A 14,310-nucleotide genomic window follows, 5' to 3' on the forward strand; every position below is an offset into this window, starting at 1 on the left:
GGAAAATGTTAACACAAAAGTGTAAGGAAATAAAAGTATAGTGGCAAAAGTATGAATTGGGAAAAGTTAAAAGTAACAAAACATATGAATTGAAAAAGGTCAAGATAAAAATGTAAAGAAATAAAAGTAAAGTGTCAAAACTATGAATTTGAAAAAGTTACTGTATGTATGTATGTATATATATATATATATATATATATATATATATATATATATATATATATATATATATATATATATATGGGTTAGGTTAATGTGAGACAGTCTAATTTTGTGAGACCGTGAGACGTATTTTTTAATTTTTTTTTAAAAATTTTTTTTAGTTAATTCAAGTTCCGAAAATAATATTTAAAAAAAGAATTTTCCGATTTTTCCATTTATTTTGCATTTTAAAATTCTTTTTTAGAATATGTACAGTGTAATATTCTATTAGAATATTTCATGTATTTTTCAAAAAAAATGGAATTTATTTTTATTTTTTTTAGTTAACTCAAGTTCCGAAAATAATATTTAAAAAAAGAATTTTTAGATTTTTCCATTTATTCTGCATTTTAAAATTATTTTTTAGAATATGTCAGTGTAATATTCTATTAGAATATTTCACGTATTTTTCAAAAAAAAAAACGGATTTTTTTTTAATTTTTTTTATTTTTTTAGTATTTTAAGTTCCGAAAATAATATTTAAAAAAAGAATTTTTGGATTTTTCCATTTATTTTGCATTTTAAAATTATTTTTAGATTTGGTCTCACGGTCTCACAAAATTAGAATGGTCTCAAACGAACCTGAACATATATATATATATATATATATATATATATATATATATATATATATATATATATATATATATATATAATCACTACACCCCTATAACAAAATTTCTTGAATTATATATATATATATATATATATATATATATATATATATATATATATATATATATATATATATATATATATATATATATATATATATATATATAATCACTACACCCCTATAACAAAATTTCTTGAATATGCCACCTACTTCTTCTTGAAGACCCAAGCTTGCCTAAAGAGAGATTCACACTCAATCTGAAAACTCTAATTACTATTAAATATTTATTATTTTTCTACATCCTATCTACTTTTAATATACTCTCTTTAGTCTGTAGTTCTAATGTGTTAAAGACTCATTTTCATTGCTTCATAATAACAAAGCAGGGTCGACTAAACAACTTTGTAAACATCAATATCTATATTTCATTTAGAACCTACTTATATAATTATGTTACATCTACTGGGTTTTAGCGAGCTTGTGAAGAACATTAAGGTGCGTTTAGTTGCGGAAAAATGGGTCGTTTTCCGGAAAAAAATTTCAAGAAAAATAAGAATTTTGAAAACACGTTTAGTTCTTTTATTTTTCTAAATTTTTAACGGAAAATGAAAATTTTTCGTTTTCTAAAATTACAAAGAAGTTAGAATTTTTTGGAAAACTGATAATCATTGTTTTCCAATTTTTCTAATTTCAAAATTTTTCTAAAATATAAACACACACCCACTTCCACCTCATCCACATCTACCTACCCCCACCTTAACACCCCCCCACCTACCCACACACCTCAACTCACAAACACACACACACACATACCTACCCCCACACATACACACTCACCTACACACACACACCAACCCACCGACCCACACACACACCTACAAACACACACATACATACACACCCACACACACATACCCACAAACACACATACATACCTACCAGCACACCCATACACACTCACACACACACCCACACCCCCACAAACACACACCCACAAACCCACACCTACCCCCACCCTCACAGACACCCACCCATACACACACAAACCCACACCTACCCCACAAACACACACTCGCACACCCATCCACCCAACACCACTATCACAATCATCGACATACCATCACAATCACCACCACCACCACTACTAACCCGTCACTAGCACTACCACCGCCACCGCCACCGCCGTCACCACCACTGACATAATTGTCGCCGCCGCCACCATCGCCTGTCATCACCACCACCGTCGCCAACCCGCTACCGTCACCGCCCCCACCCACACCCTACCACCGCTACCATTTTCTAAAAATAAAAACCGATAGAAAAATACACATCTAAACACGTTTTCTAACTTTCTAAAATTGAAAATGAAAAATGAATAAGTTTTAACTAAACATGTTTTCTAAATTTTTCAATAAAAAATGTAAATGAAAAACAAAAATCAAAAAGAAAAAACAAAAAACAAAAATTAAAAATTATTTTTCCGTAACTTAACACAACCTTAGCTTTTAAAAAAGATATGCTCCAATAAACAAATCAAATTCATCGAACAATGAACACTGCATTAACCTTACCTTAGTCAACGTGCACTACTTTCAAAATTAAACTGCTACAGTACCAACTAGATTCTTTTGTGGGCCCATCGTCTTTCTAAATTAAAACGTCTCCCTCAACTATTATCATTATTCATATTTGGTCCTCTAACTATTGGTTTATGTTAAAAGTCTCTAACTATGAAAACAAAGTTCTATATACTCACTGGCGGAACTAGAATTTTCCAAATAACGTATTAAATTTAGACAGATTTAGAAAACCATTATTTGAGTATAACTGATTAAAGCATAAACAATTATTTATATTCAGCCCAAAGTGATATTTATGTGTTTTGAAGTTAAAGCTGAAAAAAATAAATTAAGGTATCCACTATTTAGTTTAATTAGAATGAACTTCATAAAAGTTTTGAACATAAATGCCTTAAAACAATATATATCATTGGCAGTTAACAAAAAATAGTCTATAGATTCTAGCTTCAATATTAGATTTTAAATAAAAATTGATCTCTTTTGTTTTCAATCATAATCTGAAATCAAAACGAATTTCAATAATCACAATTATCACACGAACATCTAAATTTAAGTCATTCTTAATTTCAATAGTAATTTATCGCGACACGCATCTTTGAAAATAATAGAATATAACAATGATTTTAACAAATATAAAAAGTAGATGAATAAATAACTTAACTTCTAGTTATCTATTTATTTGTGTGATTGACGTAACTAAATTTTTCTCTGATTAGTAAAACTAAAAAAAAAAAAAAAGAAAAAAGTAGTTTGGGCTATATGCATAGGCTGGCTAAGGTGATAGAATGTATATTATGGCTAAAGACTAAAGAGTCATGAGAAAAGTTGGCATGCCCCAGTATCGTCTCCGCGGTTGTATATACTCGGTCATTCTTATATATTGGCTCATATTTTTTATTAACACCCAATGAACACTTGAAAAACCGAAATATTTTAGTTGGTATGTAGATATATAAAAATATTAGGTTATAACCCGTGGGAACCACAGTTATAAAATAAATTAAATATTTATAAAAAAAAAAAACTTATAATTACTAATCAATTATTATAAATAAATTATTAATTAAGATATATATTTTTGTATTTATATAAAATTATAATCGTTGTTTTAAATAAAAATGTGAAATATATTTTGAAGATATATAGCAGACAATATTTATTTGTGAAGTAATAAAGAAAAATAACGTTAAATTCATGAATATTCAGTGCAGATGAGGTAGATATATATATATATATATATATATATATATATATATATATATATATATATATATATATATATATTGAGTATATTGTACAGTTGTTTTATTTGAAAATTTAAAAATTACATTGTAAAAATGAATAGGTGTTATGCATGAATTTAGTATATTTGACGGAATTGCATAAAGGTGACGTGACTGTTTGAAATTACATTTATTGAATAACGGTTATTGTAATAAATTAGGCAACAGATATTACAAATCAAAGGGAGGAGTGAATTAATGGAAATGTAATTAATGAGAAAAAACCTAAGACTGACAAGTGGCAAATAATTAATTTCAAGCTCTAAATGATTGACACGTGGCAAATTTGCTACTCTTTTATTAGGTAGGGAGATTTAACTATTATTGATCAAATATCCTTTGATAAAAACAAGTTTAAGAAAAGTTTTAGTAAACCAAATTAAAGATGATAATTTCATGTGAAAATTAAGAAGAAACATGGAAAAGAAGCAAAACATTAATATATATATATATATATATATATATATATATATATATATATATATATATATAGGGTTAGGTTATTTTGTTTTTACTATTTATTATGTGAATGTATGATTGATTCTGGACCAATCATTTTAGTTATTTTAAGAAAGTAATTAATGCATATTACATGTTGAAGATATAATAGGTATTAATTACATCTTCAGCATTTAATATGCATTAATTACTTTTTTAAAATAACTAAAATGATTGGTCCAGAATCAATCATACATGCACACAATAGATAGTGAAAACATTTGAACCTAACTCTCTCTCTCTCTCTCTCTCTATATATATATATATATATATATATATATATATATATATATATATATATATATATATATATATATATATATATATATATATATATATATATATATATATATATATATATGGAGAGGATCAAATGAGAACACCTAAAAGGTTGAAAACGCGAGAACAATTCTGGACCAATCATTTTATAAGGGTATATTAGTAACTTTATATAAATATTAATTAATGATTTCCTAAAATCTAGGGATAATGATTTTAATTACCTAAAAAAATTAATATTTCCTTTTAGTTAATGAAATATATATAAATATATATATTTTTTATGATTTTTCCCAAAAATAATTTATGACAGTTTCAAAAAAATTACCTAAAAAAATTAATATTTCTTTTTATTTTAAATCTGAAAAGAAAATCTTAAAAAAATTATTATTTTCTACTATTTAACGTTTTTGTTTTTCAAAAAAAAAAAGAATAGAAATCCAATCCCAAAAAATTTAATGCATTTTTCATCAATTGAAAATAAAAATAATGTAAAAATTATCATTTCTTCATAAAATGAATACCTCTAATCATAAATAAATACACTCATTCACATGAATACACTACTATTCATAAATAAATACAATTATTCATACATGAATACATTGTTATTCACAAATGAATACACTGTTATTTATAAATTAATACACATTCTATCATATAATGAATACATCTAATCATAAATAAATACACTCATTCATATTAATACACTACTACTAATAAATGAATACAATCATTCACACATAACTGCAATGTTATTCATAAATGAATACACGTGCTATTCATAAATAAATACAACCATTCATGCACCCCCTTCATGATCCGTTTTTTATTGTCGATGGACTACAACGACATCAAGAGTGAATCGGTACTGTTGAGTTCATCGTAGCCTAAGGTGGATTGAAGGCTTCCTTCCCGTCACTCCCTTTACTGTCGCTGCCAAATCAAAAAAAAAAGAAAAAAAAAAGAAGGAACCCTTAACTGTTGAATAAAATACATTTCTATTCCTTCCAAGTTGTTGAAGATGTTCATTCATCATTTGTCATTACAATCATTTAGGTCATCCATATTTACTCGACCCATCTACAAGAAATCAAAGAAATTTTTTGTATTATTGTCAACAAAGTGCTTAACTCATTAACCACATACACTTTTAATCAAAAATTAATAAAGATCGATTATAATCATCGACAAGAAATAAATCTATATTAAAAAACAAACAAAATAACAAATATGCAGAGATGAATACATCACATTCCAAACGACTCTTATAGACTAAAGAAGTAAACCTCCTTAACGATTAAATTCAAAAAATATTGCATTCTTCATCTTCTTCCTATTCATTTCAAGAAACAAAACAACACCAAAATCTATTGATTAAGCTCATCCATTTCTGTTAAAAAGCAAACCCAAAAACCCACATCAAACTCCACAAATTTCAGTCAAAAGAGAAGATAAAAAAAGGGAATCAAACAAACACAAAAAAAAAGGAACCCTTACCTGTTGTTGAATCGGTGCAACCCTTCTCGATCACCAAACAACCAAATGTCGAAGCTTTGTCATCAGAAACCAATTGCAACACGAACAGCGAGAACTCCCATCGATTTCCCATAGATTCCTTAACTTATTGAATGCATTTCACTTGTATGTAAAGAAACAGTAGGAACACAAATTATTTCCGACAACCAGGTCCGCCGTCGGCTCCTTGCCCTGCCCTAATACCACCGTATCGCCACCCCTGCTACATCCTCCTCCTTCTCGATCTCTTTTTCAGTCACACCAGTTCTTTCCCGCAGCTTCTAATTCTGTCTAATAACCCACTACATCTAATTTCTCTCAGGATTTGTCGTGCTCACCCCCATGATCGGCACACATTGAATATGCATGTGTGTGTCTCGTTGATTCCCGATTGACCAAACCCACTATAGCCTGATCATGTTTAAATTGACTAATTTCTGCTCCTTCTGTTGCTTCCATCCTTCTCCTTTCTTTAATCGAACCGAGAACCGGTGGTCTTTTTTCCCCTCCACTTCGCAATTAATCTGCCACCACCGAACCCTCCTTCTTTCCCTCTGTTGTTCTTCATTCGCTGCCAAGAATAACCACCAGGAAGGTCTGATTTAGACGGATCTATTGAGACTGATGTATAGATGAGGGAGGCTTGCCCTAGGTATATAGAGAAAGATGAAGTCGAAAATGGGGGAGTGAATTATGAAGTCGTAGGTTTATACAGAGAGAGATTGAGAGATTTTAGGAGTTGTTTAAAATAAGAGAATGATTAATTACCATGATATCATTTTCTTATTTTTAATTCAAATTAATTGAATTTAAACATTTTAATAATAACAAAATTTCTATTTAATTATAACTTTAGATCTAAGATAATAGATGGATGAGATCTGTTCTCACGTTCTCAACCTTTTAGGTGTTCTTATTTGATCCTACTCCTATATATATATATATATATATATATATATATATATATATATATATATATATATATATATATATATATATATATTCTTACATTTCCTTCACTTATGAGAGATATTAGTAACAATTATATTTTAAATATATATATATATATATATATATATATATATATATATATATATATATATATATATAATTTGATTATTAATAAAAAAAATATTTCTCTTGTCTTTTTTTTTTATAACTTAGATATTGTACCGGTAATATTGACAAAACTATGGTTTAGATTGACACAACATGTCCAAAAGTTAATCATCGCATAATATTAGGATAGTTTTATGGTGATGATGACGAACTTCTAATTGAATCCTCCAATACACCATCCATTCTAATAACATAACAAGAAAATATATGAAGGAGATGCAAGCATTATGTAGATTATACTAATATATGTAGGGACAGAGCCATAATATGAATTGGTTGAACACTTAACACAGTAGGGTTTTTTGGCTATTGGATTTAAAGTAACAAGGGCTATATATAACAATTAAACAACTGAAAGGGACTTCATTGTAAATTATTCCTCAAAATTTTACCTTTCTTCTTCCGTCAAAACTCCGTCGACACGAGTACTCAGCACGTGTGACTTCTTTCCTCAGTTTCAGACAAATCTCCCTCACTCTCAAACACACACAAACTCCATAGCAGATTGGTGTTTTTTAACTGCTTTACAAGCTTAAAAAGGGGAGAAAAGAATCACACTTGTTGCTGCTTTCACCACTGGTGATCGAAGTTGGGAGCTGCCAGAAACCGGAAAATTGACTGTTTCACCGGTTTCTGCCTCTAGAAATTTGCCAGATGATTGAAGTGGCATTGTTCATACATCGATCCGTATAAGAAAAGTCAAATTTTGCAGATTAAACAGGAAGTAACTGAGAAGATCTACTTGCTCAGCTTCAGACTTCATTTCCTCGATCTATCCGAAATTTTCAACGCCCGTTACAATTGAATCAAAGGCATTCAGCAAATTAGTAAGTCTTCTTGATTACTGATTTTCTGTTTCCTTTATCGAATCGTAAATTTTCTTAGCATATTATATGGATTGAGTTTGTTCTTCAAGATTCAAAGGCGAGGCGATTATCAGTCAACTCTCCAATTCACTTGCCGACGAAAGCGCAGACAAAGGAATCTATAATTTTCGTGAAACACTGAATTTGCAAATCTACAATGTGATCCTGCAGTTAATAACTTTTAGGATGTATGCTTACAAAGAACTGAATCTGCAATAATTTTTTCCCTAATTATGATCGACGTTGACTAAGTATTCATTATGCACCTTCTTGTAACATAAACATACTGAATGTTCACTAGTCAACTCTGATGATGATGATTCTTTCTTGTGTCAAACAACCTGAAACAATGTGTATTCCGTTATGCAGGATGCAACTCTAGGATTGATTTTTTCGAAGCTCTCATTATTCTGCTTAAACCCTAATATTAAGAATGTTGGACATATACTCTCATAGTCTTAGAAATGATGTGTTATGATCTTATGCTGCTTGAAATCAATTGAAAGGGAATATGGATGAATACAATCGAATAGATGTGCAAAGAAACTCAGGGAGACAATCATCACGCCCAGTCTCGAAGTCATTATTATCAGGTAAATCAACACCTAGAGGTTCTCCTTCATTTAGAAGATTAAACTCCAGTCGAACCCCTAGAAAAGATGGAAGAACAGGTGGATTTGGTACTAATTGTTTCAAAAGCAACCGAATTGTGCTTTGGTTGCTTCTGATCACTCTTTGGGCTTATGCTGGATTCTATATCCAATCAAGGTGGGCTCATGGTGACAACAAAGAAGGGATCTTTGGAGGAAATGATTCAAATGATGAAACTGATAAAACCGAATCTGAACAAGTTCCTAGGAGGGATTTGAGTGTGAGTAATAATTCATTCACAGATCAAGTTGTGATCAATGTCAATCAGCCTGATGTAAAGAAGACAAATAATATGGTCAAGAACATATCTAATGGTGTACCAAAGTCACACACAATTGTACCCATAAAGAAACAAACTAAAAGATCAAGGCGTAAACGTGGTAATAAAAAAAAGGGTTTGGAAACTGAGATTAGTAAGAATCTTGAAATCCAAGAAGAACAACTTCCTAACACAAATGCTACTTATGGGATGTTATTTGGTCCATTTGGTTCAATAGAAGACAAAGTTTTGGAATGGAGCCCTACAAAGCGATCAGGAACATGTGATAGGAAAAGTCAATTTGCTCGTCTTGTTTGGTCAAGAAAATTTGTTTTGATATTCCATGAGCTATCAATGACTGGAGCTCCACTTTCAATGATGGAGTTAGCAACCGAGCTTTTAAGCTGTGGAGCAACTGTTTCTGTAGTTGCTCTTAGCAGAAGAGGTGGATTGCTAACCGAACTTGCAAGAAAAAAAATTAGGGTTCTTGAAGACAAAGATAAAGTCAGCTTCAAAACTGCCATGAAAGCAGATCTTGTCATTGCTGGTTCAGCTGTATGCTCATCATGGATTGGTAAGAAACTAAGTCTATGTTTGGCGTACTAGCTGTAAAGTTAGCTGATAACTGAAAAGCTAGCTGATAAAAATGACATTCGGTAAAAAATTAAAGCTAGCTGAAATATATAAAATGGCATATAAGGACATTTAGGATAATGACTTTTCTATAACTATTTAAAGGTATATTTGGAATATTTTAAAAAAGCTCCAGAAAAGCTAGTCTAAGTAACTTTTAGAAAAAAACTGGCTTATAAGCTATTTTTGGGTTTGTCAAACATGACAACTTAAAAAACCTCGAAAAATAAACTAGTTTATCAGTTAGCTGTTGTGTGTCAAACACAGTCTGAGATCTAAGAACCTTTTGTAATTTTTTTATAAACTTTGTGTTTTAAGTTTTTATGACAATTAGAGTGATGATGACAGAACAATATCTTGACCACTCTGTGGCTGGGACACGTCAGCTTGTGTGGTGGATCATGGAGAATCGACGCGAGTATTTTGACCGGTCAAAGCTTCTTCTAAATCGTGTAAAACAATTAGTTTTCCTTTCTGAATCACAATCTAAACAATGGATGGATTGGTGTAAAGAAGAAAATATTGAATTTAAGTCGCCACCCTCTTTGGTTCCACTCTCGGTTAACGATGAGCTAGCTTTTGTAGCTGGAATAAATTGTTCCCTAAATACCCCTGCATTCACCACTGAAAAGATGCTGGAAAAAAGATTGATGTTAAGAAAAATAATCAGAGAAGAAATGGGAGTCAAAGATAGTGATATGCTTGTGATGGCATTGAGCAGTATAAACCCTGGAAAGGGTCATTTTTTGCTTCTTGAATCTTTAGAGTTGACCGTTGATAAAAGCCAAAGAGGATTGGTTGACCATGGTGAAAGTTTAAAGAAAATGTTGAGAGGAAGTGATGAAAAGAAACAAGGGGGAGAGATTAAGCTCTTAATTGGTTCAGTTGGGTCAAAGAGCAATAAGGTGTTTTACGTAAAATCACTCCTTAAGTTCTTATCGAATCATTCGGATTTGGAAAAATCCGTGTTATGGACCCCAGCAACAACTCGTGTTGCCTCTCTTTACTCTGCAGCGGATGTCTACGTTATAAATTCTCAGGTGACAATTATACCCTTACTTTTTGCTTATAAAGTTTTGACTTAATAAACATGACGATTGACTGAATAAGGATAAGCACAGGGGATTGGAGAAACATTTGGAAGAGTAACAATTGAAGCAATGGCATTTGGTATTCCCGTAAGTCACTCTAAAAAAAATAGCAACATAATTTTAAACTTTTATAGTTTTATATATCTAATTATAATTATACAATTTGTGTTTTGATTAGGTGCTTGGGACAGATTCAGGGGGCACGAAAGAGATTGTGGAACAAAACGTAACGGGTCTTTTACACCCTATTGGACATCAAGGAACAAGTATTCTTTCCAAAAACCTTCAATATTTACTAAAAAACCCATCAGAACGACAGCGTATGGGACTCCAAGGAAGACAAAAAGTTAAAAACATGTACTTGAAAAAGCACATGTACAAGATCTTTTGGGAAGTTCTATACAACACCATGAGAATAAAATAAACTTTGCCCACTGTTTCTCATGATTTTCACTGAAATGACAGAAACAATGAGCAAAATCCAGAACTATTTATATTTATTCGCATTCTTTAATCAAAAGTTATGTTATGTTAAAAAAACAAAATTCGAACTATTATATATTTATATTTATAGTTCCTGTACATTTTTTATATTTCCAAACAACAACCGGACTGAACGTGGCCGGAATATTCCTCCGGCGTCTCCACCTTTTTCCACGTGTGGCTCTTCAGATCTAACACGTACACCCCATGACTTTTACCAAATCCAACAGATCCAACGGCTAATAACCTTCCTTCGCATCCGATTACACAATGTACTCTATCCAAATCCTTTGGGATCCTCGTTTTAAAGGAATGATCCAGTGCTACGATCACACCATCTTGATACATATACATCGCCCCATCACCACCGTCCACGCAAGTTCTCGGACACGTGTCAGCTCCTAAGAACTCATCTTCTTTTTTATCCCATCGCCACGTGGAAACATCGAAAGCTTCTGCGCTTGTCCCAAAGTTCCCTTGCATTGACGTGTTGTACCCACCAATGACGTAGAATTTGCCACGGTGGAAAGCTCCTTTGCATTCGTCACGCTCGTCTGCCATGTCAGGTAGTATGACCCATCCATCGTCCGCCACGTCATACATCATCCCTGACCGGAGTGCATTCTTTTCGTTATCATGTCCGCCGCCGACGAACACTCTCCGGTCATTATCCGACGCACATCCAAAAAACGACCTTGTACTCCCTGGCATATCGGGCCCACGTCGCCACGTGGCGGAGACGAAGTTATACACAAAAACAAAATTCGAAGCCTCCCAGTTCTCCGGGCTTAACCCGCCCATCACCACAAGATTATACCCGACCGGAGTAATCTGACAAAAATAAGGTAACCCATCGGAAAACCCAGGGATCGGCGGCAGCTCACTCCAGTCACCCGTTTCCGGCTCGTAAACGGAGAGACGGTAAACCGGTGTAGTTATATACTTCCGTAACCCGTGGTTCGTGTTCGAATCAAGCCGCGACTGCACCATCACGACGATGCGACGGCTCAGCCCGGCGGACTTGCGGTGGTTCCGAAACAGAGGAAGGTCAATCTCCGACTTCCAGCTCCGGCAAACGGAGGCGGCGGAGGAGAAGTGGTTGTAAGGGACGCGAATCAGACACTCTAAACCGACATCATTGGGGAGACCTGGTATGAGGTCCATGAATTAGGAGTGAAATTGAAAAAGAGATATGGAGTATGTGTGAGAATGAAGTAATGGAGATCAAATAAATAAAGGGGGTGGAATGTTTCTAGAAGGTAGTGAGTTGAGTGAGTGAGTGAGGCGGGGAATCGATAATAAGACGAAAAGAACGTATAAACGGAAAGTGGTGAGACGTGAGACGGACCCATTGGCCGTATTTTGTTTTGGTTTCTTCGAGTTGACGGTTTTCTCTTTTGTAACGGACACGGTGTGCTTTAACAAAATAATGGATGGTATTAAAGTGCCTTTTGGCATAACATGATAAAATAGTAAAAAGTATATCTATATATAATTTTGTTTCCATTGTAAAATATAGATTATGTTTATTATTTTAAATTTAAAATAGATCTGATACAAATTAGGGTTTGTTGGCCACAATTTTTTTTAGAATTTCAAGAAACTTTTAAATTTAAAAAAAAAAAAAAAAAGAATCAAACAAAAGAAAAGATGTTGGGAACGCTAGCTTATAGTTTTCGTTTTAAACAAAAAAACTATTAATTCGAATGTTGCTACATGAAATAGTGTTTAAGAAAAAGGTCATGCATCATATAATAATTGTACTAGATTACCTTTATAAATAGATAAATTAAATTGCCCCTTATTTTATAAATATAACTTATATGTTACCAAGATTAACCAATTATAATAAAGATTGATCACAATAATTATTAAAATATAGAGTGGTCAACCAAGTAACCATAACATACGTTAAATGGAATGGAGGTATCAATATTCAGTAATTTAGCCGACAGATCCCATGGTTTTGGAACACTGTCCCCTTTGGACGGCCAAGAAAACCATGGCATCTCTCTCTCTCTCTCTCTCTCTCTCTCTCTCTCTCTCTCTCTCTCTCTCTCTCTCCAAGAAAACCAGGGCAATTGATGATCATGATAAATCCTATGTAAAACCTAAATGAAGTGAATGTCACTTGATACTGTTTAGCCTTAAGATACACATTACATTTAAAAAATATATACTCTTCTTCAAGTAAACAGGAAGATATCAATCGTATCGTTAATTTGTGATAATGAAGACTACTCCAGCATTGCAAACAAAATAGAAATTAACTTAAAGTCGTTAAACAATTCTCTTTAAACAAGTTATTTATTATATTAAAGTGATGGTTTTACTACTGGACTTGTTATTTTGTTATATGACCTTTGATTTTTGTAAAGCATAATTACTCGTAAATATAAAAGATAGCACTACCCGCTTTAATCTTCAATCTTCTAACTTTCACTTAGTTTTACAAAACATTCCGTTTAGTCTTTTGTTTTTTTATTTTTGTTATTCAAAATCACGTAGATTATTAAAAATTAATGAATTCACATGAACTTCCATGAATGCAACATTGATTTCACATAGTATGATAATAAACCCATATTATAACACGAGATTCACAAGTATAATTCTATCACATCAGAAATGATATTATTCACCTAGAAACTAATAAATTTCCGTTTAAATTGAAAAGTGGATAGTACATTAAACACGTTTAAAAAAAATCTAACAAAAACCTATAACAATATCGGCATCACGGGGGTGTCGAGGGAGGGAGGGGGTGACAAAGTGGACAGTTGCACAATGTCTCAACTTTTTTATAATATATATTATGTATGCATATTTATTTAAAAATAAAAAACTCATAATAACGATAATGACATTCTTTTTTTGGTTCGTCCTGAAAATTTAAGGATATTTAAATCCTCATGATCGATCTTGATCAACATCAATAAAAACGATGTTTATTTTTATATAACTTACGTTTGATTCTGCTAGAAAAAAAAAAAGAATTATATGTACCAGAAATATTACTAGATATTTTTTTACTATTCAATATTATATGTTATCTAGGTATTTGGACCCACATAAGTTAATACTTTAAATAGTTAAAAACCCATAATCTACAAAATAACATATATTTAGCGTTCATTTATTAGAAATTACAAATCATTCCGTATATATTTTCTCGATGTTAACCTCTCTCCATGTTAATTCAACGTTTGAATCGATTACATTACGTTACTTGA

The 14,310-nt window shown here is 31.7% G+C and overlaps 2 protein-coding genes across 2 annotated transcripts; one reads left to right on the forward strand and one right to left on the reverse strand.

The window, feature by feature from the left end:
* The first annotated feature begins 7,517 nt into the window (after nucleotides 1-7,517).
* Nucleotides 7,518-11,176, forward strand: LOC145103027 (uncharacterized). Its single transcript, XM_079040561.1, has 5 exons — nucleotides 7,518-7,921; nucleotides 8,330-9,444; nucleotides 9,852-10,543; nucleotides 10,625-10,681; nucleotides 10,773-11,176. Exons 2-5 carry the CDS (start codon nucleotides 8,472-8,474, stop codon nucleotides 11,016-11,018), a joined length of 1,968 nt encoding a protein of 655 aa, XP_078896687.1. The 5' UTR covers nucleotides 7,518-7,921; nucleotides 8,330-8,471; the 3' UTR covers nucleotides 11,019-11,176.
* LOC145103029 (F-box/kelch-repeat protein At1g80440-like) lies at nucleotides 11,140-12,334 on the reverse strand. Its single transcript, XM_079040562.1, has one exon. It carries the CDS (start codon nucleotides 12,239-12,241, stop codon nucleotides 11,183-11,185), a length of 1,059 nt encoding a protein of 352 aa, XP_078896688.1. The 5' UTR covers nucleotides 12,242-12,334; the 3' UTR covers nucleotides 11,140-11,182.
* Between the last annotated feature and the right edge of the window lie 1,976 nt (nucleotides 12,335-14,310).

Source organism: Lactuca serriola, chromosome 4, assembly GCF_051521515.1.
Source record: "Lactuca serriola cultivar US96UC23 chromosome 4, Lser_US96UC23_V15, whole genome shotgun sequence".
Lineage (NCBI taxonomy): Eukaryota > Viridiplantae > Streptophyta > Magnoliopsida > Asterales > Asteraceae > Lactuca > Lactuca serriola.